This window comes from Tarenaya hassleriana, unplaced genomic scaffold (genome assembly GCF_000463585.1).
Source record: "Tarenaya hassleriana unplaced genomic scaffold, ASM46358v1 Cleome25, whole genome shotgun sequence".
Taxonomy (NCBI): Eukaryota; Viridiplantae; Streptophyta; class Magnoliopsida; order Brassicales; family Cleomaceae; genus Tarenaya; species Tarenaya hassleriana.
In genome coordinates this window covers 1,578,694-1,605,902 of record NW_010965775.1, presented here as the reverse complement: position 1 = coordinate 1,605,902, position 27,209 = coordinate 1,578,694, and the positions used below count along the sequence as shown (strand labels likewise).

Genomic DNA, 27,209 nt, shown 5'->3' with positions numbered 1-27,209 from the left:
CTCTTCCTCCTGGAGTTTCAGGGAGATTCCACGGACGGGTCCCTTCTGGATGCGCTGCATCAAGTGGGTGGAAAACCCGGCAATCTTGTTGCGCAGCCTCTTTGTCGGAATGATGGCAACTTCCTCCAAGATCTTCTTGTTGGTGTGGAAGTCAAGGGTCATCCTGGAGTAATACTTCTCGATGACCTGACGAGACGACTTCTTCACGGTCTTGGTACGAACACGACCCATCTTTCAACACCGACTTACCTGCCACGAAAACCAACAAAGTTGATATTGAATCCAACATTCTTATCCTGAGAAAAGTAAGGGTTCCAGATTAAGGATACCAAGTTAACGGTAATGTGACACTACCACGCCGAATATGGTGCAAGTGAACAAGAGTGAGAACCCAAGCAAAGTAAACAAAAGTATGAAATAGAAAAGCATATACATGCCCATATAATCTACAAGAGTACAAGAGGGACTCATTTTTCACCAACAATATGTCAAAAACACTGCCTCTGAGATGTAAACACGGTAGAAATCTTAGCTAAAAACAAGTCGCTCTGAATCCTCTGACGCTTAATATTACTCCTATCTATAGCAGAATCAGAGCCACAGAGACGAAGAAATAAAGTAAAATCATACAATGTAAGATTTTTTTTGTGTAATAAACTACACAAGTTTCTAATTCTCCGTGATCTTACAGAGATTAAACCAATATAGATCCCAACCTACAATCAGTCTCTAGAATACTGCAAATCTTGATTTCACTATTAATGTGCGTCTCAAGACTCAAGAGAGAGAGCCGAGGCGAACTCGGAGAAGTTTCGATTTCGAATTCTCCAGAGGATTCCCGTGGAGACGATGAGCCAGAGAGAGAGAGAGAAGACATACCTGAGATTCGCGGGATTGCGAAGGTGAATAGAAGGATTTTGGCCGCTCGAAGAAGAAGCTCTCCACGTATTAGAGAGAGAGAGAGAGAAAACCCTAGAGGGATTTATATATGTTCAAGTTCAAGTGCTGTGTTAGGGTTTTCATTCGGTTTTCTCGTAAATGGGCCAGGCCTATATTATGGGTTATTTGGTGATCAGAGGAAATAATTACCTCGTCGATGTACATAAATAAATCTCATTAAAAAAAGGGTACATATCATAATAATATCCAATTAATTTATATAACCTATGTTAGTATTAATCATAATTCTAGTTTATATATGTGTATATTCAAGATTAAATAAAAATATAAATGTTTCATACCAAAGATCTATAAAAGTCAATATGGGCCTTATGAAAGGCCCAAAAAGGACAAAAATGTCTGTACCAAAGATTTATGAAGTTTAGATGGGCTTTATGGAAGGCCCATGATAATCAACTGGACAAAAAACAATCACAATTTCTAGCCCATTATGCCAATATCATCACTTCACCACTCTCAATGTTGTAGAGCTTTTTTAGCTCCTAAACTCCCATATGTTTCGAGGGGGGGAAAATAACATCTTTAAAAAAATCTATAATTTAATTCATATTAATATGATTTTATATAGGCTTGAGTTTTTAAAATTTGAACACATTGATATACATTGGTATATGATTACTAATTATGCAAATATATAGATCCTCAAACTTCATCATTGTAATCCAATATAATTAATTATACTTATGATATTAAATTTTACAAGTCCATTTAGCGTCTATATTAGCGGTGTGTGATCAATCTTTTTTAGTGATGTGCTACGTAATTGTTTCTTTAAATTATCTTAATTAAGATTCAATCGACATACGAAAATTCATTTACATTATAATATTTATGAGTTAGTCGATTAAAGCTTTAAAAATTGATTCTTTTATTTCATTTTTTTGTTTTAATTAATTAAAAAAATTAAAGTGTTTAGCATACTTTTTATAGAGTTTTATCGAGTTTAGAAAAAATTAGCAACTGTAAACGAGTTGGGCATTTATTCTTCTAAACCGGCTTTGACTTGAAGTAATATTGTGTTTTTTTGTCTTTTTTAAAAGATAAAGCGACGGGATGTATTAATGCAACTTTCTTCATGGCACGTGGCGCTTTAAGAGGATGCCACATCAGATCGACGCATGATATCTTTGGAAAGATGTGGGAGCGTATCTTTTAACAGAAAAATCCGATTTAATAGGCGTTAAAATCGTGATAATAATGGTTAGTTATAAAAAAAAAAAACAGAATTTAGTTTGATATAAATATAAATGTAGAATCATTATCCAACTATAATATACAATGAGGGATAATTAAGGTGTGCAAAAAAATAAAAAATAAAAAATAAAAGAACCAATGAACGTGTTGGATCTTAGATCTCTAAAAAGATCAAGAAAACGAAAGTCCAGATTATAATCGGAGACGGAAACTACTTATGTGGAATATAGGCTTACTCCGGGACTTGAGGTTTGAGTTATATATATATACACACACTAATGATCCGTGTGAATTCTCCGTAAAAAGATAAATCCAATATCTTTCGAGTTCGGGATTGGGTTTTCCGCCGCCTTATCGCTGTTTTCTTCTTCGGAGCTCGACAGACTCTAGGGTTTTTTATTTGGTGGCTATGGCGGCGAATCCCTGGACGAGGGCGGAGGACCAGGTGCTCGAGGAAGGCCTGGCGACTTTCGCCGGGTTTTTGCCGGATCGGTTGCAGAGGATCGCTGAGATACTGCAGAGACCGTTCTGGGATGTGTATGTGCATTACAGCACATTGGCTCTCGATGCTCCGGAGATCGCTTCCGGCCGAGTCAACACGCCGGGCTACGATGACGTTAGGTCGGAGATCCCGGTGTCGCAGGTGTCGGAAACGGCGGAGCCGGCCAAGGCTCATGGCGCTGGGCGGAAGAGGAGAGAATCGAAAGTTTGGAGTGCGTACGAACACAAGTATGTATTCTCGTCTTATGCCTTTGATAAAGATTAGATATACTGCAGATTTTTAATGTCTTGGTTGATTTTTGCAAAGGTTGTTCCTGATAGGGCTACAGCGATACGGGAGAGGAGATTGGAGGAGCATTTCAAGGAACGTGGTGATGACGAAAACGCCTCTGCAGATAGCGAGCCACGCTCAGAAGTATTTCATTAGGCAAGAACTTCCACCCGAGAGGAAACGGCGGAGCATTCATGACGACAATACCGTTGACATGGACCTGGTGGCCAAGCTCTTCCCCCAGTGGCTCGATGCACAGCTGCCAGTGGAGCCGCAGTTTACCCAGGTGCAGCCGCAGTTTCAGGGTGATCAGGACTTCTGCTTTGCGTAGCCGCCAAGAAAGATCAGGAGAAGCCTAGTAGGCTTTTGGGCGACTGTAAATCTAAATAGTAGTTGAATATATTATCGGTATCAGTATTTTTTATATTCGTGTGCGGAGTAAAAGCTTCGTTACCATGATGGTTGAGTGTTCTTCTGGCATAGTTCTTGGTCAGGGGTTCGATTCTGAGCGGTGAAGATTAATCTTTCAAGTGACGGCTGGGTCCGTCACAGTCATCTGAACGTCTGATGACGCAAGTGCCGTCTGAGGTCATCTTTTTTCCTTTTTCCTCTTTCCCCATCGATCTTAAAGTTGGTCATCGCAACAATGGCAGAATCTGTATCCACTATCCAAGGAGTTTTGCAGTATCTTATATGGAGGTTATTACAGTTTCGATGCCCTTGTTTATATGTGTTTTGATTCATGGAATGGATTTGTCACTTTAAGAACCAAGGGTTTTCATTCACTCCTCTCATTTTTATATATATAAAATCACAAACACACACACATATACATATATATATATATATGTTTATATTCTTTTATTATAGAGTTTGGTGGTCATTTCTAAGGTTTATACAAACATGAAATCATGGTGTAAAGGAATAAGCTTTTTTTTTTTTTTTAGCAATTCTGTGATTTTTTTTGGGATAAACAAGTGGGGTTTTCTCTCTCTCTCTCTCTCTTTTTGATTGATTCATCGGAGATTGGATCAAGACAAGACTTGTGAGACATCTGTATAAGCACTTACAAATCTTTATAGACATCTTGCCCTAATGAATTTTTGTCTACATTTGTGACTAAATTCCATGTCTAGACTTAAAAAGCAATTTGATTGGACTTTAAAAGTAAACATTGATCCAACCACTTGGGCCGTAGATTAGTTTGTTTGCTATGGGTTTACGTTGTCGTTAACCGGCTCACGTATTAAGATTTGAATGAAATATCCATTGACTCATATTTGGAACATTATATGTAAAATAAGTTAGAAATATACCGATATGAGTGATTTGATTTCTCGTCATAAAAATTTTCACCTTTTTTATTTTATTTTTAACATGAAAAAAAGTTATAAAAAATCAAACTCTCAAAAACTTCTACCATGAAAACAATTTTTTAAACCAATATATTTTTTAGAATATAATACTTGATATAAACAATTGATCCTTGTGTCTATTGCAATGAATATAAAATATTGTTAAAAGAGATAACGTCAACATATATATATATATATATATATATATATATATAATCGAAATTAATGTGAAGTGAAAAACAAATATTCTTTCGGAAGAATTTATTCTATTAAGATTCGTCAGATTGAATAATTTTATCCGTCGAATAATCATAGTCATGAATCATCAGATATGTTTACAATCGAACACTTCTATTAATATATAAATATATTCGAATATAAATTTATTAATACGAATGATTTGATCTGTTATTATCAATTTTTTTTAACACGAAAAAACAAAACGTTTAAACTCTCAAAATTTTCTATATAAAATTATTTTCTTAACCAACATATAGTTAAATAGAAATTAATCGTTATGTTGATTGCAATAAATATAAATATTGTTAAAAGAGATAAAAGAAGAATGTAAAAAACGATAATAATTATATTAAAAATTAATATGTAGATGGAAATAATTTTAGTTGTTTTAAAATTATATCGAATAATAAAAAATAAAATCAAATAATTTAGATAGTTTATAACAAACATATCACAACAGAAAAAAGATTGCGAAACATTTTTTGACATTTAAATAAATTCCTTCATTCTTAAAAGACCAACTTTTACTTGACTTTTATATTCAATGTCATTGATTTGGGTTGGAAACGAAGGGGATGGGATGGAATCTTTTAAGCAACTCTCTTCGAGCCACGTGACGCTCGAAGAGGATGCCACGTCATACCACCGCTTCAGATGATATACCTTTTGTGGAAATTGCCACGTGGCGTAACGAGAGTTAATGCGCTCCCATCCATATCTATCTGATTCCCCTTTTCTTTTAATGAAAAAAATCCGAGTTTAAAGTGTTCCACCTGCTCTGTTACATATACGCACGTGTGATAAAAAAACAAATAGGTTTACTTTGATATAATTGGCAAATATTTATAATCCGATTACAATATATATACTAAAATTGATAGAAATAGATATATACAGAATCCATTTGATTTGATTTCTGTTAGGTTTCAATCTTATCACATTGTATTCGCCATAAAAACTAGATTCAATCTAAAACTATATTTATATTTAAATTTTTTTAATTGTTTTAATATTTATTTTAAATTATATTTGATAAATTTATATTCGAATATATTTCTATGTTATTCGTTTCTATTTATGTTTACGTAAACTAATCAAAGTAGAGAAACCTGATTTCTAATTCGACAATAAAAATTTCGTATAATTCACAACTACAAACGTGTGAGGTACCTCATTTTTTGTGATGATAAAAGTTGGTAGATATAATATAACAAAAGTTGGTAGATTATATAATATTTTATTATTATATATAGTGTGTGAGAGAGAGCAAGGTATGTATATATCCGCATAATTAAATGTGTAAATAAAGAAAATACTGCAAAAAAAAAATCACGGGGGATGGTGAGGTGGGCAGAAACAAAAAAAGAAAAAGTTGTGAAAATAAATAAATATAAAACGAACCAAATTACATCATCTGAGCTGCTGCTGCCTCCTTATTTCCTCGGCCACACTGTCAATTTTCTAAAAGTCAATTTTTTAAAAAAAATTAAGAATTGTAAAAAAAAAACCAAAACGAGAGAATCCCTATAAATACGCAACAAAAGATAAAGAAATATAAGATCTTGTCAAGGGACCGATCTTACACCACCGTCCTCTTCTTTCCAGTTCGACGGTTCTTTTGGGTGGGAATGGATGCGAATTACTGGACAAGGACGGAGGACAAAATGTTCGAGGAAGCTCTAGTGACTTTCTCCGAGCTGATGCCGGATCGGTGGCAGAGGATCTCCGAGATTCTTCGGAGATCTCAGTCGGAGGTTTATGACCATTACTATGCCTTGGTTCACGATGTATCCGAGATCGATTCCGGCCGAGTCAACGTCCCGGCCTACGCCGATCACTCGCCGGCGAGTTGTGACTCACCGGCGACTGTTGCGGCGACGAGGACGACTCCGAAATCGTTAAGGGTCAAGCGGGACGGGACGGAGAAGAAGAAGAAGGGGACTCCGTGGACTGAGAACGAACACAGGTATGTCTTTATTTCGAGTGAGAATTCACAAGTTGTTAGTTATCGATTTCGAAACATGTTTCAGAAACAGACTGTTCTTGTTTGTTGGTTTAGGTTGTTTCTGATCGGGCTGGGGAAATACGGGAGGGGAGATTGGAGGAGCATATCGAGGAACGTGGTGGTGTCGAGGACGCCGACGCAGGTGGCGAGCCACGCTCAGAAGTATTTCCTGAGGCAAGCCCAGATCGACAAGGAGAGGAAACGTGCCAGCATCCATGACCTAACCACCGTCGACAACGACGACATTCTCCAGTGGAACACTCTCCAACCACAGCCACAGCCTCAGTCGCAACCGCCGCCTCAGACGCAGCAGCCGCAGGGAAATACGGGAGGGGAGATTGGAGGAGCATATCGAGGAACGTGGTGGTGTCGAGGACGCCGACGCAGGTGGCGAGCCACGCTCAGAAGTATTTCCTGAGGCAAGCCCAGATCGACAAGGAGAGGAAACGTGCCAGCATCCATGACCTAACCACCGTCGACAACGACGACATTCTCCAGTGGAACACTCTCCAACCACAGCCACAGCCTCAGTCGCAACCGCCGCTTCAGCAGCCGCAGCCGCAGCCGCAAGTACTGCAGCCGCTGCCACTGCTCTCGATGAACCAGCAGTTTATGCTGGTGCAAGGGCATGCTCAGCTGCCGCCAAGGGACTACCAGAGCCTAGGGCAGTTTCCGGGCGATCTGGACTTCAGGCTTTAGTAGCGGAGTATATTAGGGTCTTGGATTTGGTCGCTCATTTCCTATAAATAGGAGGGACAATAATAGGGTTTGGTGTAATTTGTAAGGTTGTCATTTATATGCTTTTCGATACAAACATGAAATCAGTGTATACGAAAGCTTCTTTAGCAAATATCATGCTTTGTTACCTTTTGGAATGAAAGCGAATGCAAGGTGGGTTTTCTTCCTCTTTTGGATTCATCCGACATTGACGAGCACATGCAGTTCGGATCAAACAAAGGACAGAACGAGTGAAACGCATCTGTACGAACACACAGGTCAAAGGCGTTTTATTTCTCAAACATTGCGTGTCTATGACCGAACGCTGCAGACGACAAACAAACTCAGGGCTTGGTTTCCTCGGGCTTCTGCGGAAGACAAGGAACAAAAGGAGATGACAATGAGCGTAAGCAAAAGGAAATGGTTAAGAACATATTACATGGGATGCAATTTGATAATTGGCACAGAAGGCAAGGTCAAGAAGAAATTAAGCAAAAGTTCATATGTTCAAACTGTTTTATTTCGTTAATTTTAGTTTCCCTGCCAGAAGCAAATGCAATATTTGTGCCCCATTTGCTTCATATCAAAACAGAAGATATTCATGAAACTTCGCAGCATTTTGAGCATTTAGATGGATCTTTACCTTGTCAGCAGTTCCTTTCTCGTTTTCAGGCTTCCCGGTGTCAATTTTCTTCTTCAGCTTCTCCAGCCTCTCTCTCTCCATTTTCTTCAACCACAAAAAACAGATTTCAAGAATGAAGTTTCAGAAGGGGGATACAACTATCAACATCGACAGGATTGGTTAACAGACGAGGGCTAATTCTTCCAAGGACAATCACACAGATACAAAGCATACGGGCTAGTTCTTCCAAGGAGAATCACACACATACAAAGCGTACGGGTTAAAGTTTTCCAGCCAAAGAACCGAGCTACTAGATTGTAACTCGACTCAGAAAGCATAATGATATGTAGAACAACTTCAGACAGTCTGAATCAGACTGCATCATATAGAAGCAAACTTTTGACAGATCAATCAAACTCACGGCCCCTAAACCAAATGAGAATTGAGAAGAGATATGCAGACAACCCTTCTTTTTCCTTCGATCCAGAATCGAGACATGGAAATAAAGCTCACTAGATCAATAATCAACAAGAGGGATCTCAGGAAGATGAAAGAACAAGGAGCGGGTTCACTGCAAACAACTAGCCACTTAGTCTCAACTCGCCTCAGAACGCTAGAGAGAGAAGTCAACAAAACTCTGTTTACAGAGAAAGATGGTTCATACACGTCCAATATCAAATCCTATAAATCTAACAATCGTCCTAAACACATTGAACACCGGAAGCAAGCTCCATCCCTTTTGCTTCCTTATTAGACATGAAAGGCACTGGAAAAATTAACCCAACCAGACAAAAGTGATTAAAGACCCAAACAATTGTTTGATTTCCAGGCATCACAGATTCACAGTACCATGAGACAACCAATAACACCCAAATCTAGCTCAAAATCAAATGTAGAGACAAGTTTTTGTGACAACAGATCAAGAATATAGCCATTTCCCTTCTCCTATCAACATTTGATCGCATATCCTCCATTTACTTCAGACAACCTTAATCGACACTGTATTTCTCGATCCCGAGACAAAGAAAATAAAAAGCCGTCCGTCGAAGGGATGTTAGAGTTTTCTCGGCAGCCAAACATATAGTGAAGAATAAAGAAAAACAACAATCTAATAAAAGTAAGAAAATCCGGAAATAGACGATCTCTTCATCACCCTCGATAATCAAACATAACGATAGGTAACAGAAACATAGAAACGTAATCATAGACTAAGAACAAACCTGGATATAAATGTTCTCTTTAGCGCGTTCCTCCTCGCTAAGAACACGACCTTTGTCGTCACTGAAGCATCGAGTCGCTGCTCGAGCCGAATCCAGGGAACGAGTCAGGCCTATCTGACTCGCCTCTACGGAGCGGGTCAAACCTAGCCGAGTGAGCGCAGATCTAGTCGCCATTGGTGCTGAATCAGGGAGCTTGGAATCGATTTCGGTAGACGAGTCGGGGGAGTCGTGGAAAAACAAATAAAATATGGGGGGGGGAGCTAGGAGCCTGGGAGCGTGAGCCGTGAGGTGACTCGAAATCGGATCCGGGTCAACCGATTTCTCTCATCGGTTCGGATCGGGTTTCGAATTTTAAAAGAAATAAAACAATTCCAAACTAGCCCCATATTGTACTAAAGTCTACACAAAACGCATCATACTTTTAAGGGATTCAAAAAAACCCAAAAAATTAAGGGAACTCGGGAAGGGAATGCATGATCCAAATTTTTAGCGGCAATTTGATCCGAAATTGATCTATCAGAATCCGTTTGTAAATCGTTAGATTTACATTAACATACACGACAATGTATTTAAAAAATGAACAAATTACAAATAAAACATTCTAAAATTCGCTTGTATAACATCGACTATAGTACAGCTTAGAATTTATACTAAACAATTCATCTACGGTATAAGGAGAACCAAATTTCATGATTCAAGTCGGTCCAAATGAATTGATTTATACACTTTTCGATCGTTATCGAAAAATCCGAAATGTAATTGTAATCGTTTCTCAAACCAATTCTTATAGCCTTTTGGGAGTTTCGGATTCGATGTTTTTGTTAGTCTTGGAGCTCTTTATTAAACGAGTTTCGTCGTTATTACCCTCCATAGATCCTTCTGATTGTCCGAAGCTGACATGATCAATCTCCGTACCATCTTTTCTCTCGTGATGTTCCTCGAACCCTCTGGTTCTAGTGGAATCTTCGAACCTTTCGAAGCAATGATGGCTAGACCCTTCCACGTATTCGATCCAATCAAGATACTCTTTCCTCGACCCGAAATCCGACCGGCTCTTGGTCAAGCCTCTGGCTTTTCTCTCCACGCGATCATAGTCTTTATGCGCCATGACGTCGTCACGTGATCGAAGATCCTGTCCGTTGCTTTTATTGAACCCTTCGAGCCGTTCCGCGAGATCTTGTCGGCCTCTCCGAGTCGAGCCGTCGTACTGTGGTCGTCGTGGTTGGTCGAGACCGTGACCGTCGGCACCGAAATCCGACGGTTCTTGACGTACCTTCTTCTCTTTGGACATGAACTTACGTTGCATGGATCCCATGATCTTCGTAACCTTCGGCGTCTTGTTGTTATTGATAGTGTCGACAGTCTTTTCGTTTTCCGCCGGACTTATTTCCCGGAAAAGTTCTCCGGCGTCATCCTCCGGCGACATGGCCGTGTCTTGCCGGAGACGGCACTTGTTGAGTTTCACGTACTTCATCGATAACTTCTTGGTAAAATTCTTCATTTTGCTTTTTGTTTTTTTTTTACCCTTTTTCCTTGTTGGGGGGTCAAAAACTTTATATAGGGGTTAATTTGAGAATATCCAAAAGGACAAGTCCGTTGAGCTTAAGATGGGATTTGCTGTAATTTTTTTTAACTGTTAATAAACAAACGGATTAAACAGCAGAATATAAAGAGAAAAAAAAGCCCATCAAAACAAGAATTAATAAGCAGTAATCACAACCAATCAAAATCTGGTTTACGTATTGAGATTTTACCTCACAACTAAGAATAGGAGAGATGACCCTACATTTGTGATATTTTTGTTTTTCTAACTATATATATACGTGTTATTAATTAAAAAAATGAACACCCACATGGCTAATTATATCAAACTGGATTTTGAAAAAAAAAGGAGGACCTTGTTATGTTTTATTAGTTTTTTTTTTTCCAATTTTCCAATTGCTGTGTATTTTATTTTCCAACATAGTTAAGTTAAAAAAGAGGAAAACCACCTCTAAAAAATAAACAAATGTGGAGAAAATTAATGATAAAATCTGCCATGTTTAAATACCATGTGCTAATTAGTAATTATATACTAACTGAAAAAAATCTCGTTCCATTAGGTAAAAAACTGTTTTTTTTTTATATTTGAACACGATAGACCCGTTATTTGCATGCTGTAAATTCAAAGGAAGGAAGATTTTTGAATTGATGTATTAATTACCATGCTGTAACAACATGATTACAGTGTGTTTTTACACATGAATCGGTCTTCATAAGGAGGTGATGATCCCACTTTTGTCGGTTTTTTCTGGCACGATAGTGTAATATGGTTTAAATACAATGGATTCACCACTTAATATTTCTAAAACAAATGGCTTTTCTTTTTTTTTAAAAAAAAATTGCAATTTTCCATTGTGGGATTCCCTTTTCTTTATTTAGTTACAACTAAAATGTAATGTTTTTTTTTTATCAAGAGAAACAAAAATTTCTACTTTCAATTTTGACAAAAGTACCTAAATTTTTGTTTTCAGAAAAAAATAAACTTTTTAAAATGTCCAAAATAATATCAAATTTTAAAATTTTAGAAAAATCTCGATGTATATTGTCGTTGGATTATGTAGAAAAAGTACTAAACTTTTTTACTTTTTTTATTTAAAATGTTCCCTTTTATTATCAACTTATTCTTATTTATAATTATACTGTAGAAAAAAGAGTATACGTAGAGTTAACATCGGCGACGGCAACAGATTAATCCACCAAAAGCGCAAATATCGAGATTTTCTACAGAATCCAACGACAATATACATCGAGATTTCTCTACGATCCCATTGGTCTGTTTGTGGTGAGCTCGGATCCGCCATTTCTAAATCTCCAGTGACGTGACGGAGCAGCCGAAACAGCCACTGAATCTAATCCGAAAGCGTTTAAGACACAACACAAACTCAAAACAACCCTAACCGCTGCTGTCGTCCCCCGCCCGCCATGGCTAGCCATCAGAAAACATCGTGGCTCTCTCGTCTGTGTTCGTCTGCTCGGAGAGTCAAACCCATACCTTCCCGCGACGGCGGCGATAATGGGTCGTCTTCGCTGGTTCGCCGGCTTGGCCTCTTCGAACTCATCCTTATCGGCGTCGGTGCTTCGATCGGCGCCGGAATATTCGTCGTCACCGGCACCGTCGCTCGTGAGGCTGGACCCGGTACTCGACTTTCCCTATTCCCCCCTTTTTTTTTTAATATTCGATTTCTTTTACAATTTCATGCAATGGCGTTGGTTTGATGGTTTTTATATATAGAGAACGAAAGGAACATACAAAGACAAATGCGAAAATTCCAACGCAAACGCCGGAAAAAGTTAAAAACTGCACTAGGCACAAAAGACGATTAATTTTGGTTGAATTTTATATTTCTTTTACAGAAATTACATATATAAATACATCAATTTTATACATTTTCAACGTCATACACACATATTTTTTCATGTATATATGTGTATATAAATATTTTTTTTTGTTAATAGTTCATTTTTCATATTTTTTTATTTCGAATCTTTTTTTAAAAAATTACTGTGAAGTGATCGTCATCTCGCATTCGTTTTCCAATTTCATTTGTGACGATTTTTGGAAATGGATGCAAAGTTCATGAACATTTACATAGCAGATCCGTATGATTTTAGAATTTTCAAATTTTACTTATTTGAAATTTCGCAGCAAATTAGTGTGTATATGTGTATACGCATACGGTATTTTAATAAATAAAAATTTTAAAATATGGTAGAACTCAACTATACAAAATCTGGGTGACTGTTTTTACATCAAAATCAATATGATTAATACTATGATAATCCTATAAAATGTCCGGTCTAGAGACGATAACTAATCTATAAAACCCCGTATCAATCAAATTATCATCAAAATACATAAAAATTTCATTGTTTTGATTAGCTAAAAAGCTTTGATTTAATAATATAAAAAAAAAAATCCGTGTAAGTGTAATGGCTATTACACGTAACAAAAAATGGAAATTTGCAGGAGTGACCATAAGCTTCTTGCTGGCCGGAGCTTCATGCGTCCTGAACGCCCTCTGCTACGCCGAGCTCTCGTGCCGTTTCCCGGCCGTCTCGGGTGGAGCCTACCTCTACACCTACTCCGCCTTCAACGAGATCACCGCCTTTCTCGTCTTCGTCCAGCTAATGCTCGATTACCACATCGGAGCCGCCAGCATTTCCCGTAGCCTCGCCGGCTATATAGTCACTCTTCTCCGCCTTATCCCGGCCTTGAAGCACTCTATCCCCACCTGGATCGGTAGCGGCGAAGAGTTCTTCGGAGGGACGATTTCTATCAACGTTTTGGCGCCGGTCTTGCTCTTGCTTCTCACCCTCGTGCTGTGTCGTGGAGTGGGTGAATCGTCGATCGTTAACTCTGCGATGACTGTGACGAAGATTATCATCGTTATCGTGGTTATATTCGCCGGTGCTTTTCACGTTGATGTGGAGAATTGGTCACCCTTTGCTCCACATGGGTTCAAGCCGATCCTGACCGGAGCCACGGTCGTGTTCTTCTCGTACGTGGGGTTCGACGCGGTGGCTAACTCGGCCGAGGAATCTAAGAAACCTCAGCGAGATTTGCCTATGGGAATCTTGGGCAGTCTCGTTATATGCATTGCTCTCTATATTGGCGTTTGCTTGGTTCTAACTGGAATGGTGCCTTTCGGCTTACTAAGCGAAGACGCTCCGTTAGCCAGTGCTTTTACGTCAAAGGGTATGAAATTCGTCACGATTCTGATCAGTGTCGGAGCCGTGGCTGGTTTAACCACGACCCTTCTCGTCGGTCTCTACGTTCAGTCAAGATTGTATCTGGGGATCGGAAGTCATAAGGAGGTGATGATCCCACTTTTGTCGGTTTTTTCTGGCACGATAGTGTAATATGGTTTAAATACAATGGATTCACCACTTAATATTTCTAAAACAAATGGCTTTTCTTTTTTTTTAAAAAAAAATTGCAATTTTCCATTGTGGGATTCCCTTTTCTTTATTTAGTTACAACTAAAATGTAATGTTTTTTTTTTATCAAGAGAAACAAAAATTTCTACTTTCAATTTTGACAAAAGTACCTAAATTTTTGTTTTCAGAAAAAAATAAACTTTTTAAAATGTCCAAAATAATATCAAATTTTAAAATTTTAGAAAAATCTCGATGTATATTGTCGTTGGATTATGTAGAAAAAGTACTAAACTTTTTTACTTTTTTTATTTAAAATGTTCCCTTTTATTATCAACTTATTCTTATTTATAATTATACTGTAGAAAAAAGAGTATACGTAGAGTTAACATCGGCGACGGCAACAGATTAATCCACCAAAAGCGCAAATATCGAGATTTTCTACAGAATCCAACGACAATATACATCGAGATTTCTCTACGATCCCATTGGTCTGTTTGTGGTGAGCTCGGATCCGCCATTTCCGGAAGAGACGGGCTCTTACCTCCGCTCTTCTCGAAAGTCAACGAAAAGCTTCGAACTCCGATCCATTCCCAAGTATGGTGCGGGATCGTGGCCGGAATCCTCGCCGGATTGTTCAACATTCACAGCCTCTCCCACATTCTCTCGGTCGGAACCCTAACCGGTTACTCAGTTGTAGCAGCTTGTGTCGTGGCTCTGAGACTGAACGATTACAAAGGAGCTTCGAGATGGTCCGAAGGCATCCTCTGCGTCGTCGTCGTGGCTCTCAGCGGCTTCGCGGCCGGTGCGATCTGCCGGTTCGACGCTTCTTTCTTCTACCTTATAATCCCAGGAGCCGTGGCGATAATCTCTTGCGGCATGATCTGTTACCGGAAAGCGTACGGTCGGTCTCCCGGGCAGGGTTTCCGGTGTCCGGGAGTTCCGGTCTTGCCCTGTCTTTGCATATTCTTCAACATGTTCTTGTTCGCTCAGTTGCACTTCGAGGCTTGGGTAAGGTTCGTGGCCGTGAGCGTGGTTGCCGCCGGTGTTTATGCGTTGTACGGTCAGTACCATGCCGATCCAAGTTCCAAGTCTGATTGTTTGGACATCGATGCTTGATTTAGTTAGATTGATGAATGAGTCGTGAATTTATGTTATGTTTATGTGTTTTTTTTCTTTTGCTTTTATGTTTTTATTTAAATCAAAATTGATTGACATATAATTATATATAATTCGAATGGGTTTAATTGGCTTTTGGAACTCTCGAATTTAGCGTGGAAAGTCAGCAACCAGACAGAAGTATACATCATCAGTACGTCCGCGATCACATTATTAGAGCAATTATTTCGGTACAGCATTATTAAATTCATTAATCTCTATTATTTTTTCGAGTTATTTTTGTTTCCAATTATTTAATAAAGATTAATATTGAAAACAAACAAAGGTAGATGGTGGAGTGACGTCACATATCAACACCTGCACCCGTCATTCAACACTATCATCGCAAACGCCAAAATTGCTCGCTCTCGCTCTCGGTCTCCATAATTTGGTGTCGTCGCTCAAGGAGGAGGTAGTTCTGGTCGTCTTCCATGGCGTTTTCGAGTGCGATCTTCTCCGTTTCTCCGTATGCTGCTTCGCGTTGTTCTTTTGCGATCAGCCTCTCTACGCGTTTTCCCGCTCAAATCTCTCCTCCTGGTCTACCGGCTGATTCGTTCGCCGTTCGCCGGAAGTTCGTGCACGGTGTAACCGGTCTCTGGCCGAGGAGGTGAGCTTAAGCGTGTTTCTCAGATGGTTTTTTCCTTCCGATCGTTACGATTCTTGTCGGAATCGCTCGAAATTTCTTCGGGAATTCTTCTTGCTGATTCTGATGATTTGGTTTAATAGACTTTGTGTGCGCATTTCTCGTTTGTTATGTTTTCTCAAATCTTGACCCTGGATGTGCGAGGAACGATTATGGTGCTGAGGCTTGTATTTTGGTTTTCTGTAGTTTGCTTGCCATTATTGTGGAGTTAGGGTTTCTCGCTATCTTGGGACCAGAGATTAGTCTCGAATACTAATGAATTGAGAAAATATCTCTATATTAAGCTAGGTACATTCCTGTAGCAGACTACGACACAGCATTCGTGGGTAATCCCTTTTGTTTAGGACTTTGGTTGGAATTATCCTGTCAGAGAAATAGGTATTGTTTAGTGCAAGCGGTGTGATAAATGGAACAATTCGTGCTTGATTGTTTCGTTTTCTCTATGAATTATTTGCGTATTCAAGCAATTTTTTGTGTGATATTGTTCCGTATTACAGCTTTAGAAGAGATGGCTGACATGGTTTAATGTATATGCAGTATAAGAAACTTAGTCTGCAAGTCCACTAACAGCACCGATGCCATCACTCCATCTTTGTCGGTCAGTAATTTGTTTTAGCCTTTCTTCACCATACTCAACTACGTAGTGCTTTTTGCATCTTGAAAGCGATTCAATCACTGGACTTTACATTAATGGAATGGAATTACATACACCTGCGCACCACAAGATCAACATGTACATATGGACTGTACAGTTCTGAGTTGCTGTGTAAATCATTTGACGTGCAATTTCAGTTCATAATTGATACTAGAAAAGGGGAGCCTATTAGTTTTTTTTTAAATATTTTGTGCGCCTTGTTATGTCATTTGATGGAAAATTTGATTGCAGAAATCAGAAGAAGACGATGACTATATTCCCAAACCGATAGTTCTGATTGACCAGGATGCCGACCCTGAAGCCACCGTTGTGCAGCTCAGCTTTGGAGATCGTCTTGGAGCCCTCATTGATACAGTGAGCTTCAATTGTCTGTTTTGGTTTTATTTTGCGTCTTCTAGAACACAGTGAAGTTTGTGGTTACATCAACCATAGTAAAAGCATAATGTTTTAGCTAGCCTGTCTTCAATGATGTTTTGTCTTGTGCTAAGGCTAGACTTTTACTATGAATGAGTGTGCCTGTCATTTGATAAGACGTTATCAGGATATCCCTTTATTTCTTTACGATGGGTTCTGATCATTATGTTCAAGGAGAATGTGTAGCCTCATCAAGTAGCTCGTGACCAATATTTGCTGGAACTAGGTCAAGCGTTTTGCCTATACAACATGTGATGTTTCAAATTTGGCAGATAAGGGCATTAAAAGATTTGGGATTGGATGTGACAAAGGGAACTCTCTCAACCGAAGGAACAATTAAGCAGACAAGATTTTCAATTACACGATCGTGAGAACCCTGTTTTACTCCTCTCCCTCTCTCTTTTTAGGATGTTTTCGTACCAGTTTTTGACTACTCACATATTTAGTAGGATATACAAGTTTATAATAATGTTGATAGTTTATGGTGAGCTTTCCTTGCAATTTGTTCTGTTATTGGCTATCAGCATGTTTCATTTCATACCGTGTTAAGTTCAATGCATTCATTGGAGATTTTGTTAGCATAATCTATGAGATCAGCATACATGAGAATGTCTGTGGTTCTTCACGCAAACATATTCATTGGATATTAATAAACAATCAATGTGGCCTTTACTTGTCACTTTTCTCAGCCATTTGCGTGTTTGCATCTAAAGTCGGCTGTAAATTCATGTTTATTTGCATCTTGAGAATATGTACAAGTTCAGGTAGAAGAGTTATATTCGGTAGGTTATAGTCAACAATCCAGATCTTTTGCTACTTTAGCATTCTCCCATTGTCCTAAGCAGTCCATGATACTTATTGGCCATTTCATTTCACCAAAGGTTTCTTTAGACATGGATATTAAGCATAGGAAGAAGCATGATGCAAGCAAATCTGGTAAAAAATACATGCCTGTCTTGTCACAATTGTCTGGAATTCCTGGTTTGATTATGATGGTACCAGAGATACTGGCCGGAAGGTGGAAGATCCCGACTTGTTAGAGAGAATTCGGCTCACGATTATCAACAACCTTTTGAAATACCATCCGGTATGTTTTCTGATTCAGCTCTATTATTACTCTTTTTCAGTTTGAGTCATATGCACATATCTTTGTTAATTGCTTAAAATTTAAGACCCACACAGATGTAGGTGCATACATGCACATACGATGTAGCTTTTGGATTTACAAAAGGTGCGTGTTTTCTGATAACTCTTTTGAACATTACTTGTTGTAGGAATCCAGCGAGCAGCTTGCTTTGGGGGAGACATTTGGAATAAAGGCTCCAGAAAAGAAGGTAATATTTACTGTGTGATCTGGAATTGATGAGTTTTTTCACTGATCTACATTTTGTATAATCTCTTTGCATGTTTTTTTATGCACCGTACTTCGGTTTGTCATGTTACTAGGGTTGCACATTGACCTTCAATTATCAGTTATCCCCCTTTGCTATTCCCCCTTATATACCATGGGTAGTTGCATTGGGACTTTGTGATACTCTTGACTAAATTAAGTTTCAAACATGTCTACATTCATACGGTAAAAACAAAATAGAAAAAATTGTCTGCAGTCTTTGTAATCTTGCTTTTAAATGATACCTTCCTCTGTTTTGGATTTCCATGCTGGCAGATCGATGTTGATATTGCGACACACATACATGTTAAGGAAGACGGGCCAAAGAGGAGGTATAGGTCTCGGTAGAGCAATGACCAAGTGTTTGGGCTTCACTTCTCTTATCCATTCACTGCACTCTTGGAATATTATTCTATTGCATAACTTATTATTCTTGTTTCTCACCCCCATTAAAAGTATTTGATTGTTTGCAATCTGCAAATTGTTCCTTTACTGTTTCTCTAGCCTGCTGTACATAGAGACGGCCGACAAGCCAGGCCTGCTTGTAGAGATCATCAAAATCATGGCTGACATCAATGTCGATGTGGAATCAGCGGAGATAGATACAGAAGTAATCTATGCATATATACATACATATATAAGGGGTTATTTACTTCAACTCTAGGTTTACTTCTTTTATTCTTTGGTTGTTCTCAGGGTCTGGTAGCAAAAGACAAATTTCACGTTAGCTACAGAGGCCAAGCGCTAAATAGTTCACTGTCACAGGTGAGTTTCATTGATCAGACAGACAGATTGTTTGTACATACCCAATTGGTTGAACTTCTACGAAGTGTTTATTTTGCCCAAAATTTCTGATTCCTTCGGACAGGTGCTCGTTAACTGCCTGCGTTACTACCTCAGAAGGCCTGAGACAGACATTGATAGTTACTGACCTGGTGGGCGAAAAAGCACGATCCATCCTTTCCAGGAGTGCTTGGTTCGTCCTACAATATCATCATCCGCTCGCATCTATGTGTTGTTACAAAATTTTATTTGGGAGTTTGTTTGTGTAGCATAGTTACTGTGTCGGATCCGTTGCCAAGATGGGTTCTGTTCCCTTACTTTGATGTGGAATCTTGTATTTGGGCAAATAAAGTAACGTCTTAAACTATTTGGGTTCGGAAAGGGACATCAGTTTGGTTTTCGGTTCGGGTTTGATTCGGTTATATTCAAGTTTGGACTCAGTCAGTTTTAGAAAAATATTTACCCATTTGGTTTTTGTATCAGATTAGATTTTTTATTGATACAGATGTCATTTACTAAAAAAAACATAGATTTTTCGGTATTTTTATTTTCATTTCTAAGTTTTTTTTCCCCGAAAAATCACAGTGTTTTAGTGTTTCGGTTGTAATAACAGTTATTAGCTGGATTGGAATTTGCAACCAATCCATTCATTCGAAAACCTAGGTGCAATGACTCGTGACTCTGTCTCTGCAACTCGGCCATTAGGTTTGTATTCAGAGTCTGTGTACTATAATAAGCCGGATTACTCGCTGTCATTAACGTTGCCATGTTACAGATTGACTGAGAATGTGTTTTTTTCTATTACAAATCTCAGGTTTGCTTGAATGATGCAGCTGGAAGTGTGAATTGAGACATACTTGTACAAAGTCAAGTCAACAGTTTAGTTTTATTTTTAATTGTCGTCGGGTTCTGGGTTCCTTGGGTCTCAGTTCATGTCGAGACCGTGTGCCGTCACGTGTTTTCACTTCATTTATCAGTTCTATTTGACCAAACCCATTTGCTATATATATATATATATATACTCATGTGAGTGTACTTGGTTAGTAGCATCATCAAAACCTGTTTCTTTCTCTCTTTATAGCTTGGTTAGTAGCATCATCAACCATGGCAGGCCGGGAAGAAACCACTTTCAGCTGGCTGTGGAATTCCGGAAGGAAAATATCTTCGAGCTCGTTTATGGGTTGGATGACAGGAAAAACGTATTTCTTACACAAGTCGATGCAGACGGAAACACAGCTCATCATATCACCGGTTTTCTCCCCCCTCCTCAGCAAGTCTCTAGGGTTTCTTGTAGCTCTAAAGCTGCAAAGAGAGCTTCAATGGTTCAAGGTACTTCCTTCTTCCTTTTCCTTCTCTTGAGATGCAAATAAAACCGAAGATCTCTCACATATATATGTGTGTATATCTATCTATCTTGTGTTGTTGCCATTCTTGACACAGGAGAGAGCATGCTGTCATACATCGTAAAATATATTTCATACACAAGTACATATACACATGTATTACGCAAACCAATATAAATATAAAATTAGAGAGCACACAAGTAAGTGTGTTTCACGAAGCATCAAAACTTTGGGAAAAGTTGTGTTAGCTTCAAACCAAATAACAAAACCAACGTGTATGTCATGGAAATAAGTAAAAAAGAAGAAAGAAGAAGAAGCTAAGAACAAGACCTGTACATGTCTCCAAACTGAAGGAAGGCATCAAGACAGGCAAAATACAACCTCGTACACTCACCTGCATATATAAAACACATACGTATCTCTCTATATATATGCGTGTGTTCAGTTCTCATGCATGTACATGTTATAGCAACATCATACCAGATTGTTTCTTTCTTCATTGTTAAATTTTCCGCGAAAATGAATACAGAAAACGCTGTTCCAGTGAAGCAACAGAACGTGTCGGCAGAAGCAGATCAAGGTAGCCGACTCTCTAGAAACTGATTTTTTTTTTCCTCACGTAAAGATGAATACGTTCAATCCATAATTTTCTTTCTGTTGTATTTCTTCTGAAAGGTGGGAAGACGACGGATACGAGCCGGAAATACTTACCTTTATCCCATGCTATAAGCCGAGGCGACTTGCAAGGTGTGAAAGACTTCCTGGATCGCTTCCCAAACGCCTTGACCGCATGGATAGACACCGTAGAAACGCCATTGCTGAAAGCTTGTACGTGTGGACAAGCCGAGATAGTGAAGGAGCTATTGCGGAGGATGACTCCCGAGCAAACCCTGAATCCGAAAAAGGATAAGGAGAGTAATTTAGCCTTCACTCCTCTCACGATTGCCGCTGTCAACGGGAATTTGGAGATCGCTGATGCCTTGCTCGCAAAGAATCCTGAGCTAGCCGAGATTGCAGATAGCTCGGGGGATTCCATACCCGTTATCACGGCTGCTATTGCTGGACACAAGGAGATGGTTCACTTTCTTTATCAGAGAACCCCTCTCCATGTTTTGCTTGCTTCCGAAGGATCCTTTGCTTCAAATCTTCTTATGAATGCCGTTTTCTATGGAATGCTCGGTAAGCGCTTCTTTGTTGTGCATAGACACAAAGATTTATACTTTACCATATCATAAGGCCTCTGATGAATGTTCATTAGGTTTGAATGCCATGATTCTATAAACCCAAATCTTGACTGCAGAAGAAATCCTTATTTCCATATGCAGATTGTTCTATCAAACTTTTTGATCTTTGCTCTTCTGAAACGTTCCTTTTTTTTTCCGGTTTTGAACTCTCTATGTTACCAGATATGGCGTTACAGCTCTTGGAAGTGAGCCCACGCTTGGCTATAACCAAACACCCGAGTCTAAAAATTTCGGCGTTTGAAGTTTTGGCTCTGAAGCCTGATCTGTTTCTAAGCGGTTGCGATATCAGATCCTGCCATCGCCTAATATACTCTTGTATGTAGACACATATCGTGTCTCCTCTCCCCTTTTTCTCTGTTTTCTTTTTCGATGTTGGAGTTCAAAATGTTAACGTGAAATCCCTTGTCTCGATTGTGCAACAGTTATAAAAGTTGAGCAGCGAACTGATCCAACGAATTCGATTTCAGATCTATGCCAAAGTAAGCACACACATTTTCAGAATGTAAAATATTGGATGTTTTGTTCGTTCATCGATGTTTTCGACTGTCTGTTTCACTTCACTGTATCAGGTTTAGGGATGAAGATACTTCAATGTCTCCCCAACTCGTTCGGTGGGTCAGCTTTCTTTGTTTATATTCTTCGGAGAATCTATCGATTATGTCAATCATGATGGACAAACATGTCGTGTTTCTTCGATATAGGAGTCAGCAGAATGTATGAACTTAAAGATATACATTGCAAAGCTCGTAAATTTGTACGGCTAGCCTGTAACGAGACCGATGATACGTGGAGGGAGACAGCCGGAACTGTGATTTTGTTGGCGGTGAGATATGGAAACAAGGAACTCCTGGTAGAGATGATCAAATCTTACCCCGACATCCTTTGGTGCTACAATGTTGATACCGGGAGATACCTCTTTCAAATGGCCGTGGAGTTTCGGAAAGAGAAGATATTCGAGCTGATCTACGGGCTGGATGACAGGAAAACCATCCTGCTTAAGCTACCCGACAAAAACGATAACTCCATTCTTCACATCGCTGGTTATCTCTCCCCTCCCGAGGAACTCTCTCGGGTTGCAGGTGCGGCTCTCAAGATGCAGAGAGAGCTTCAATGGTTCAAGGTATGTGTTCATGTCACTGTTCAAGAACTAAGATGTATAAAATCTCTTAACCTTTTGTCTGAAAACAGGAAATAGAGAGGATAGTGCCAGACATAGAAAAGGAAAAGAGAAACAAAGAAGGACTCACCCCATTACAGTTCTTTGAAATAAATCACGAACCGCTACGTAAGGAAGCCGAGAAATGGATGAAAGGCACTGCCTCTGCTTGCAGCGTCGTGGCCGCTCTCATAGCCACCGTCACTTTTCAAGCCATTTTCACCGTTCCGGGTGGCACCAAGGACGATTCCGGCATACCTTTCCATCTCAAGGACGCTCCTTTCATGGTGTTCGTCTTTGCCGATATCCTCTCCTTCTTCGCCTCTTGCACTTCTGTCCTCATTCTCCTCGGCATCCTCACCGACAGATACGCTTTCGACGACTTTTTCGTGTCCTTGCCCTCGAAGATGATAGCTGGTCTAGCCACTCTGTTCATCTCGGTTGCAGCCATGCTCGTGGCCTTCTCCACTGCGCTTTTCACAACGCTGAATAAGACGCCTTGGCTCGTGATCCCGGTTATCCCCTTGGCTTGCCTGCCTGCAACTCTCTTCGTACTGATGCAATATCCTCTTTTCAAGGTGATGATTTCCTCCACGTACGGGAAAGGACTCTTCAACAAGGACACCAGACCTTGGTTCAATTGATGATTATGATGTTGATGAAGAATCATGATGCCCTTTTCATATCTTACGCGTTTGTGTGTTTTGTAATAAGAAATAAAAATTGTTTCCTTTGGATTTGTTGTCAGATCTTTGTTGTGGGTTTTTGCTGAAATGCAAGTTGTGTCTCTTGCCATATAAATTTATCGACTCGTAGAAAAAAGTTGGGAATTGGGATTGTTCCAACGTCTTTTCGGTGATTGGTCCACTGGGTATTGCGTCGTCGACGCCATTCCGTTCGGTGGAGCTTACATGGCGGCAGTAACTCGACCGCAGCTCATCCATCCTCTTCCTACGATCTTCAAGCCTTCTCTTTTCCTCAGACACCATCTCTCTCGCTCTCTCGCTTCTCCATGTAATATCCATGGCTCTCGCCTTCGATCCCTCTCCGTCTCTCCCGTCCTCTGCTCGCAGCCCCACCATTCCCCTCAGGTCTCTCTCTCTCTCTCTCTCTCGGTGATTTCGTGTTTCTGGGATCTGATTTCTTTGTGGGTTTCTCTTTCTTCTGGTCTTTTGCGAACAATTTTGACAGGGTGAGTCTAATAAACCGCTCTCTGCCTCGATTGTCGGGGATCTTCTGGATTATCTGAATGAATCCTGGACGCAATTTCACGCCACTGGTACTGCAACCTAATTTCTTCGATTTTGTTTTCTGCAATTTTCCCCATTCCCACCGGATACACTCCGTTTCCTCGAGATTTTGATTTCGTTCTGCACGAAAATGGGAACAATTATCTGGGTTGTTGTCGAAATTGTTACGACTGCGATCTTTTGTTTGCAGCTGAGGCAAAGAGACAGCTTTTGGCTGCTGGGTTCGATCTTCTTAGCGAAAACGAACAGTGGAAGCTTAGGCCTGGCGGTCGTTACTTCTTCACCAGAAACATGTCGTGTTTGGTTGCTTTTGCTGTGGGAGAAAAGTGAGTTTACAACATTGTTGAATCCTTGGACCGGTTGGTCATCTTTACTAGTAAAATAGGTGATTCTGAAACTAGTTCATGTTATGATATCAAAGTGTTCAACCCTTTCCTGAAGTTTTCTCCTTTTGGGGATCCATGGCTCTGTGTGCTGTTCTTGCTTTGTTTTGGGGAGAAATACTCAAGTTTCGCCTTTTGCAGGTACTCTGTTGCGGGTAATGGTTTTCATGTCATAGCGGCTCACACTGACAGTCCGTGTCTGAAACTTAAGCCAAAATCGGCATCATCCAAGTCCGGTTACCTGATGGTCAGTGTTCAGACTTATGGCGGCGGTTTATGGCACACCTGGTTCGATAGAGACTTGAGCGTGGCAGGGAGGGCGATTCTGAGATCTAGCGATGGCTCGTTCATTCACAGGCTTGTCAAAGTGAAAAGACCATTACTACGAGTGCCCACTTTGGCCATCCACCTTGATCGGTAACTTCTTTGACTAGGTTGTCTGGGCGTTTAGAGTTAACAGGGCATTTCTTCTCAAGCTCTAACATGAAAGGAAGTAGTATACAAGTTCTGAGAATTTTCTCATTCCATTTTCTTCTTCTTGATTTGTTTAGCACAGTGAACAGTGATGGATTCAAACCGAATCTGGAGACCCATCTTATCCCGCTTCTAGCGACAAAGCCAGATGAAGCTTCGGCAGAACCAAAGGACAAAAACGTTCCTTCTTCCTCCAAAGATCCTCATCATCCATTACTCATGCAGGTAGACACAAAATATGAAGACTATGGATGATTCTATTTTGTAAATACAACCGTCTTCCTGACATGGTTATTACACGAGTTGGTTCTCTTCGTTGTTTTTGAATGTTGAGTCAGGTTTCCGCCATTTTGTATCGTAAGTAATTACCGAAAATTTAGCACTACTGCTAAGAAATTATAACGTGTGCTTGTCTGTGAGGTTTGGTGTTGGTTAGTTTTGTAAACTGTGAAATCTATTGTTATCTGAAAAGCCGAAAACTCCTTGTTCTGTTGCAGATTTTGTCAGATGAGCTGGACTGTAAGGTCGAGGACATAGTGAGTCTCGAGTTAAATATATGTGATACCCAACCCAGTTGTCTCGGAGGGGCAAACAATGAATTCATATTTTCTGGAAGACTTGATAATCTCGCATCAAGTTTCTGCGCATTGAGAGCGTTGATCGATTCAAGTGCTTCCCTGGGCAGCCTGTCGAGTGAACATTCTATCCGGATGGTCGCTTTATTTGACAATGAGGAGGTACCCTTTGTTTATGGAATCTTTCTCGGTCTGCTCCCACACCGAGAGCATGTTTCTTGCAGCATCTCGGCTTTTCTGAACGTGTTTTGGGGTATATAGGTTGGTTCAGATTCGTGTCAAGGTGCCGGAGCACCCACGATGTTTCAAGCCATGAGACGGATTGTGAGTTCATTAGGCAATGGGCATGTCACCGAATGTACTTTCGACCGTGCTATTCGGAAATCTTTTCTCGGTACTTGTCAACCATATTCTTGCGGGTGTTTAAGCTTTCAAAAAAGGATACATCCGCTCTAAATTTCTGGATGTTCTTATCTTTTGCTTCTGAAAACCCGTTAATGGATTCTTCTGGTTGGCAGTGTCTGCAGACATGGCCCATGGGATTCACCCGAATTTTTCTGAAAAGCACGAAGAGCATCACCGTCCTCAGATGCACAAGGGTCTGGTCATCAAGCATAATGCAAACCAACGCTACGCAACCAGCGGCATCACATCTTTGCTTTTCAAAGAAGTCGCAAAATTACATAATCTTCCAACTCAGGTAAGTAAACAGCTGTTTCCAGTGTTCGATCGTTCGGAAATTTTGTGTTTCTATCCTCATCATCCTTATGTTTCGTGGAATCTTACATGTCTTAGAGATTCTTGATCTTTTTCTACACTAATCTCTTCTGAGTTGGAGAACGGCCCAAGATGCTGATTTCGATTTTTTCACTTTCTCTGTGTGTGTGTGTGTGTGTGTGTATATATGGCAGGAGTTTGTCGTGAGAAACGATATGGGATGTGGCTCAACCATAGGCCCTATCTTAGCTTCAGGAGTTGGAATCAGAACTGTTGATTGCGGGATCGCTCAGCTTTCGATGCATAGGTAACTTAGTTAAACGTTACCTATATCGTGTTTTATCGTACGAGTACTTTTCCCTCATATATTGATTCGATGTTTCGGTTCTGAGATGCAGTGTGAGAGAGATTTGTGGGACGGAGGATATAGACATAGCGTACAGACATTTCAAGGCGTTCTACGAATCCTTCTCGACCATAGACCGGAAGCTCACGGTGGATTAGTCGTAACTCGTGATTTAACCCTTTTACATTGCAAGACAGCGAAATCAAGCTCCATGGAGTTTGCTTCCATGGCGATGCAGCCACATGCTTAGGGTGCTCTTTTCTCCAGGTACTGATGATCATAGTCACTGTAGAAACTTTCATTTTATGGTTACAAATGTATTACCATACTTGGTGGTGGCGGTGGGTTTTCTCTTTGAAAGAAACTTCGTTTAGTATCAAGAAACATATATTTATGTAAAGTGACAAAAGTTACATAGGCTGACTCTGAATCCATATCCGAGGATTTTACCTCGTTACTGAAAGAGAAAAGGAAAGAAGTATCGAAAGCAATGTCAGAACCAAGGCGTGTTGTCGCGTTTAAAGATCCCGTGGCCGAAGGTGGAGGAAATCATCTCCTTAAGGAGAGGGAATTGAAGCATGACGAAGAGCGATGCAGGTAGGCAAGCGAGAGGTAGAACAGGGATCACCAGCAACGGAGCCTCGTGGAGCGTCGTGAAAATGATAAGACGTTATCA

The 27,209-nt window shown here is 39.9% G+C and overlaps 8 protein-coding genes across 11 annotated transcripts in view; 5 read left to right on the top strand and 3 right to left on the bottom strand.

Moving 5' to 3' along the window:
• Positions 1-2,316: 2,316 nt before the first annotated feature.
• LOC104816469 (transcription factor DIVARICATA-like) lies at positions 2,317-7,347 on the top strand. 4 transcript variants are annotated; one of them, XM_010545316.2, is made up of 5 exons: positions 2,317-2,403; positions 2,538-2,883; positions 2,963-3,181; positions 4,028-4,031; positions 7,076-7,347. In XM_010545316.2, the coding sequence occupies exons 2-5, from the start codon at positions 2,564-2,566 to the stop codon at positions 7,223-7,225; spliced, it is 693 nt and encodes a 230-aa protein (XP_010543618.1). In that variant the 5' UTR covers positions 2,317-2,403; positions 2,538-2,563; the 3' UTR covers positions 7,226-7,347. The 4 variants fall into 4 exon arrangements, with proteins under 4 accessions (XP_010543618.1, XP_010543617.1, XP_010543615.1 ...); XM_010545315.1 differs by lacking the exon at positions 2,317-2,403 and having other exon boundaries at positions 2,416-2,883; XM_010545314.2 differs by lacking the exons at positions 2,317-2,403; positions 2,538-2,883; positions 2,963-3,181; positions 4,028-4,031 and adding exons at positions 6,008-6,487; positions 6,581-6,644 and having other exon boundaries at positions 6,890-7,347.
• Positions 7,348-7,408: 61 nt separating this feature from the next.
• LOC104816468 (uncharacterized protein At2g27730, mitochondrial) lies at positions 7,409-9,336 on the bottom strand. The gene is made up of 3 exons (XM_010545312.1): positions 9,086-9,336; positions 7,887-7,970; positions 7,409-7,611 (listed from the first exon to the last, which is right to left on the bottom strand). Exons 1-3 carry the CDS (start codon positions 9,257-9,259, stop codon positions 7,588-7,590), a joined length of 282 nt encoding a protein of 93 aa, XP_010543614.1. The 5' UTR covers positions 9,260-9,336; the 3' UTR covers positions 7,409-7,587.
• A 291-nt stretch (positions 9,337-9,627) lies between these two features.
• LOC104816467 lies at positions 9,628-10,697 on the bottom strand. Its single transcript, XM_010545311.2, has one exon. The coding sequence runs from the start codon at positions 10,584-10,586 to the stop codon at positions 9,870-9,872; it is 717 nt and encodes a 238-aa protein (XP_010543613.1). The 5' UTR covers positions 10,587-10,697; the 3' UTR covers positions 9,628-9,869.
• A 1,124-nt stretch (positions 10,698-11,821) lies between these two features.
• Positions 11,822-15,177, top strand: LOC104816466 (cationic amino acid transporter 9, chloroplastic-like). The gene is made up of 3 exons (XM_010545309.1): positions 11,822-12,263; positions 13,095-13,931; positions 14,532-15,177. Exons 1-3 carry the CDS (start codon positions 12,050-12,052, stop codon positions 15,119-15,121), a joined length of 1,641 nt encoding a protein of 546 aa, XP_010543611.1. The 5' UTR covers positions 11,822-12,049; the 3' UTR covers positions 15,122-15,177.
• A 316-nt stretch (positions 15,178-15,493) lies between these two features.
• On the top strand, positions 15,494-19,446 carry LOC104816463 (ACT domain-containing protein ACR12). The gene is made up of 10 exons (XM_010545306.2): positions 15,494-15,767; positions 16,341-16,401; positions 16,690-16,812; positions 17,145-17,239; positions 17,875-17,959; positions 18,147-18,206; positions 18,539-18,594; positions 18,767-18,872; positions 18,959-19,027; positions 19,131-19,446. The coding sequence occupies exons 1-10, from the start codon at positions 15,592-15,594 to the stop codon at positions 19,191-19,193; spliced, it is 894 nt and encodes a 297-aa protein (XP_010543608.1). The 5' UTR covers positions 15,494-15,591; the 3' UTR covers positions 19,194-19,446.
• A 1,387-nt stretch (positions 19,447-20,833) lies between these two features.
• LOC104816464 (ankyrin repeat-containing protein ITN1-like) lies at positions 20,834-23,588 on the top strand. The gene is made up of 7 exons (XM_010545307.2): positions 20,834-20,968; positions 21,064-21,567; positions 21,795-21,947; positions 22,055-22,111; positions 22,202-22,243; positions 22,334-22,752; positions 22,821-23,588. The coding sequence occupies exons 1-7, from the start codon at positions 20,839-20,841 to the stop codon at positions 23,430-23,432; spliced, it is 1,917 nt and encodes a 638-aa protein (XP_010543609.1). The 5' UTR covers positions 20,834-20,838; the 3' UTR covers positions 23,433-23,588.
• Positions 23,589-23,610: 22 nt separating this feature from the next.
• Positions 23,611-26,950, top strand: LOC104816465 (probable aspartyl aminopeptidase). The gene is made up of 10 exons (XM_010545308.1): positions 23,611-23,879; positions 23,980-24,067; positions 24,229-24,364; positions 24,563-24,838; positions 24,973-25,120; positions 25,393-25,632; positions 25,732-25,864; positions 25,989-26,170; positions 26,382-26,494; positions 26,586-26,950. Exons 1-10 carry the CDS (start codon positions 23,700-23,702, stop codon positions 26,689-26,691), a joined length of 1,602 nt encoding a protein of 533 aa, XP_010543610.1. The 5' UTR covers positions 23,611-23,699; the 3' UTR covers positions 26,692-26,950.
• Positions 26,951-27,011: 61 nt separating this feature from the next.
• LOC104816462 overlaps positions 27,012-27,209 on the bottom strand; it is a 2,963-nt gene continuing 2,765 nt past the window's right edge. Inside the window, exon 8 of the mRNA XM_019202861.1 lies at positions 27,012-27,192. Coding sequence (XP_019058406.1) covers positions 27,027-27,192 — 166 coding nt within the window. The 3' untranslated portion in view covers positions 27,012-27,026. The remainder of the gene's footprint in view (positions 27,193-27,209) is intronic.

Bases quoted from the DNA above. Each gene is read 5' to 3' on its own strand.
- LOC104816469 (XM_010545313.2), top strand. From the start codon at position 6,150: ATGGATGCGAATTACTGGACAAGGACGGAGGACAAAATGTTCGAGGAA. The intron at 6,645-6,889 runs GTGGTGTCGAGG...TCGAGGAACGTG, and splicing joins GGAGCATATCGAGGAACGTG to GTGGTGTCGAGGACGCCGAC.
- LOC104816468 (XM_010545312.1), bottom strand. From the start codon at position 9,259: ATGGCGACTAGATCTGCGCTCACTCGGCTAGGTTTGACCCGCTCCGTA. The intron at 7,971-9,085 runs GTTTGTTCTTAG...TTGTGGTTGAAG, and splicing joins AAGAGAACATTTATATCCAG to AAAATGGAGAGAGAGAGGCT. The intron at 7,612-7,886 runs GTAAAGATCCAT...TGTCTTCCGCAG, and splicing joins AGAAAGGAACTGCTGACAAG to AAGCCCGAGGAAACCAAGCC.
- LOC104816467 (XM_010545311.2), bottom strand. From the start codon at position 10,586: ATGAAGAATTTTACCAAGAAGTTATCGATGAAGTACGTGAAACTCAAC.
- LOC104816466 (XM_010545309.1), top strand. From the start codon at position 12,050: ATGGCTAGCCATCAGAAAACATCGTGGCTCTCTCGTCTGTGTTCGTCT. The intron at 12,264-13,094 runs GTACTCGACTTT...GGAAATTTGCAG, and splicing joins CGCTCGTGAGGCTGGACCCG to GAGTGACCATAAGCTTCTTG. The intron at 13,932-14,531 runs GTCATAAGGAGG...CCATTTCCGGAA, and splicing joins ATTGTATCTGGGGATCGGAA to GAGACGGGCTCTTACCTCCG.
- LOC104816463 (XM_010545306.2), top strand. From the start codon at position 15,592: ATGGCGTTTTCGAGTGCGATCTTCTCCGTTTCTCCGTATGCTGCTTCG. The intron at 15,768-16,340 runs GTGAGCTTAAGC...ATGTATATGCAG, and splicing joins ACCGGTCTCTGGCCGAGGAG to TATAAGAAACTTAGTCTGCA. The intron at 18,207-18,538 runs GTAATATTTACT...CCATGCTGGCAG, and splicing joins TAAAGGCTCCAGAAAAGAAG to ATCGATGTTGATATTGCGAC.
- LOC104816464 (XM_010545307.2), top strand. From the start codon at position 20,839: ATGCATGTACATGTTATAGCAACATCATACCAGATTGTTTCTTTCTTC. The intron at 21,948-22,054 runs GTATGTAGACAC...ATTGTGCAACAG, and splicing joins CCATCGCCTAATATACTCTT to TTATAAAAGTTGAGCAGCGA. The intron at 22,112-22,201 runs GTAAGCACACAC...TCACTGTATCAG, and splicing joins GATTTCAGATCTATGCCAAA to GTTTAGGGATGAAGATACTT.
- LOC104816465 (XM_010545308.1), top strand. From the start codon at position 23,700: ATGGCGGCAGTAACTCGACCGCAGCTCATCCATCCTCTTCCTACGATC. The intron at 24,068-24,228 runs GTACTGCAACCT...TTTTGTTTGCAG, and splicing joins GACGCAATTTCACGCCACTG to CTGAGGCAAAGAGACAGCTT. The intron at 25,121-25,392 runs GTAGACACAAAA...GTTCTGTTGCAG, and splicing joins ATCATCCATTACTCATGCAG to ATTTTGTCAGATGAGCTGGA.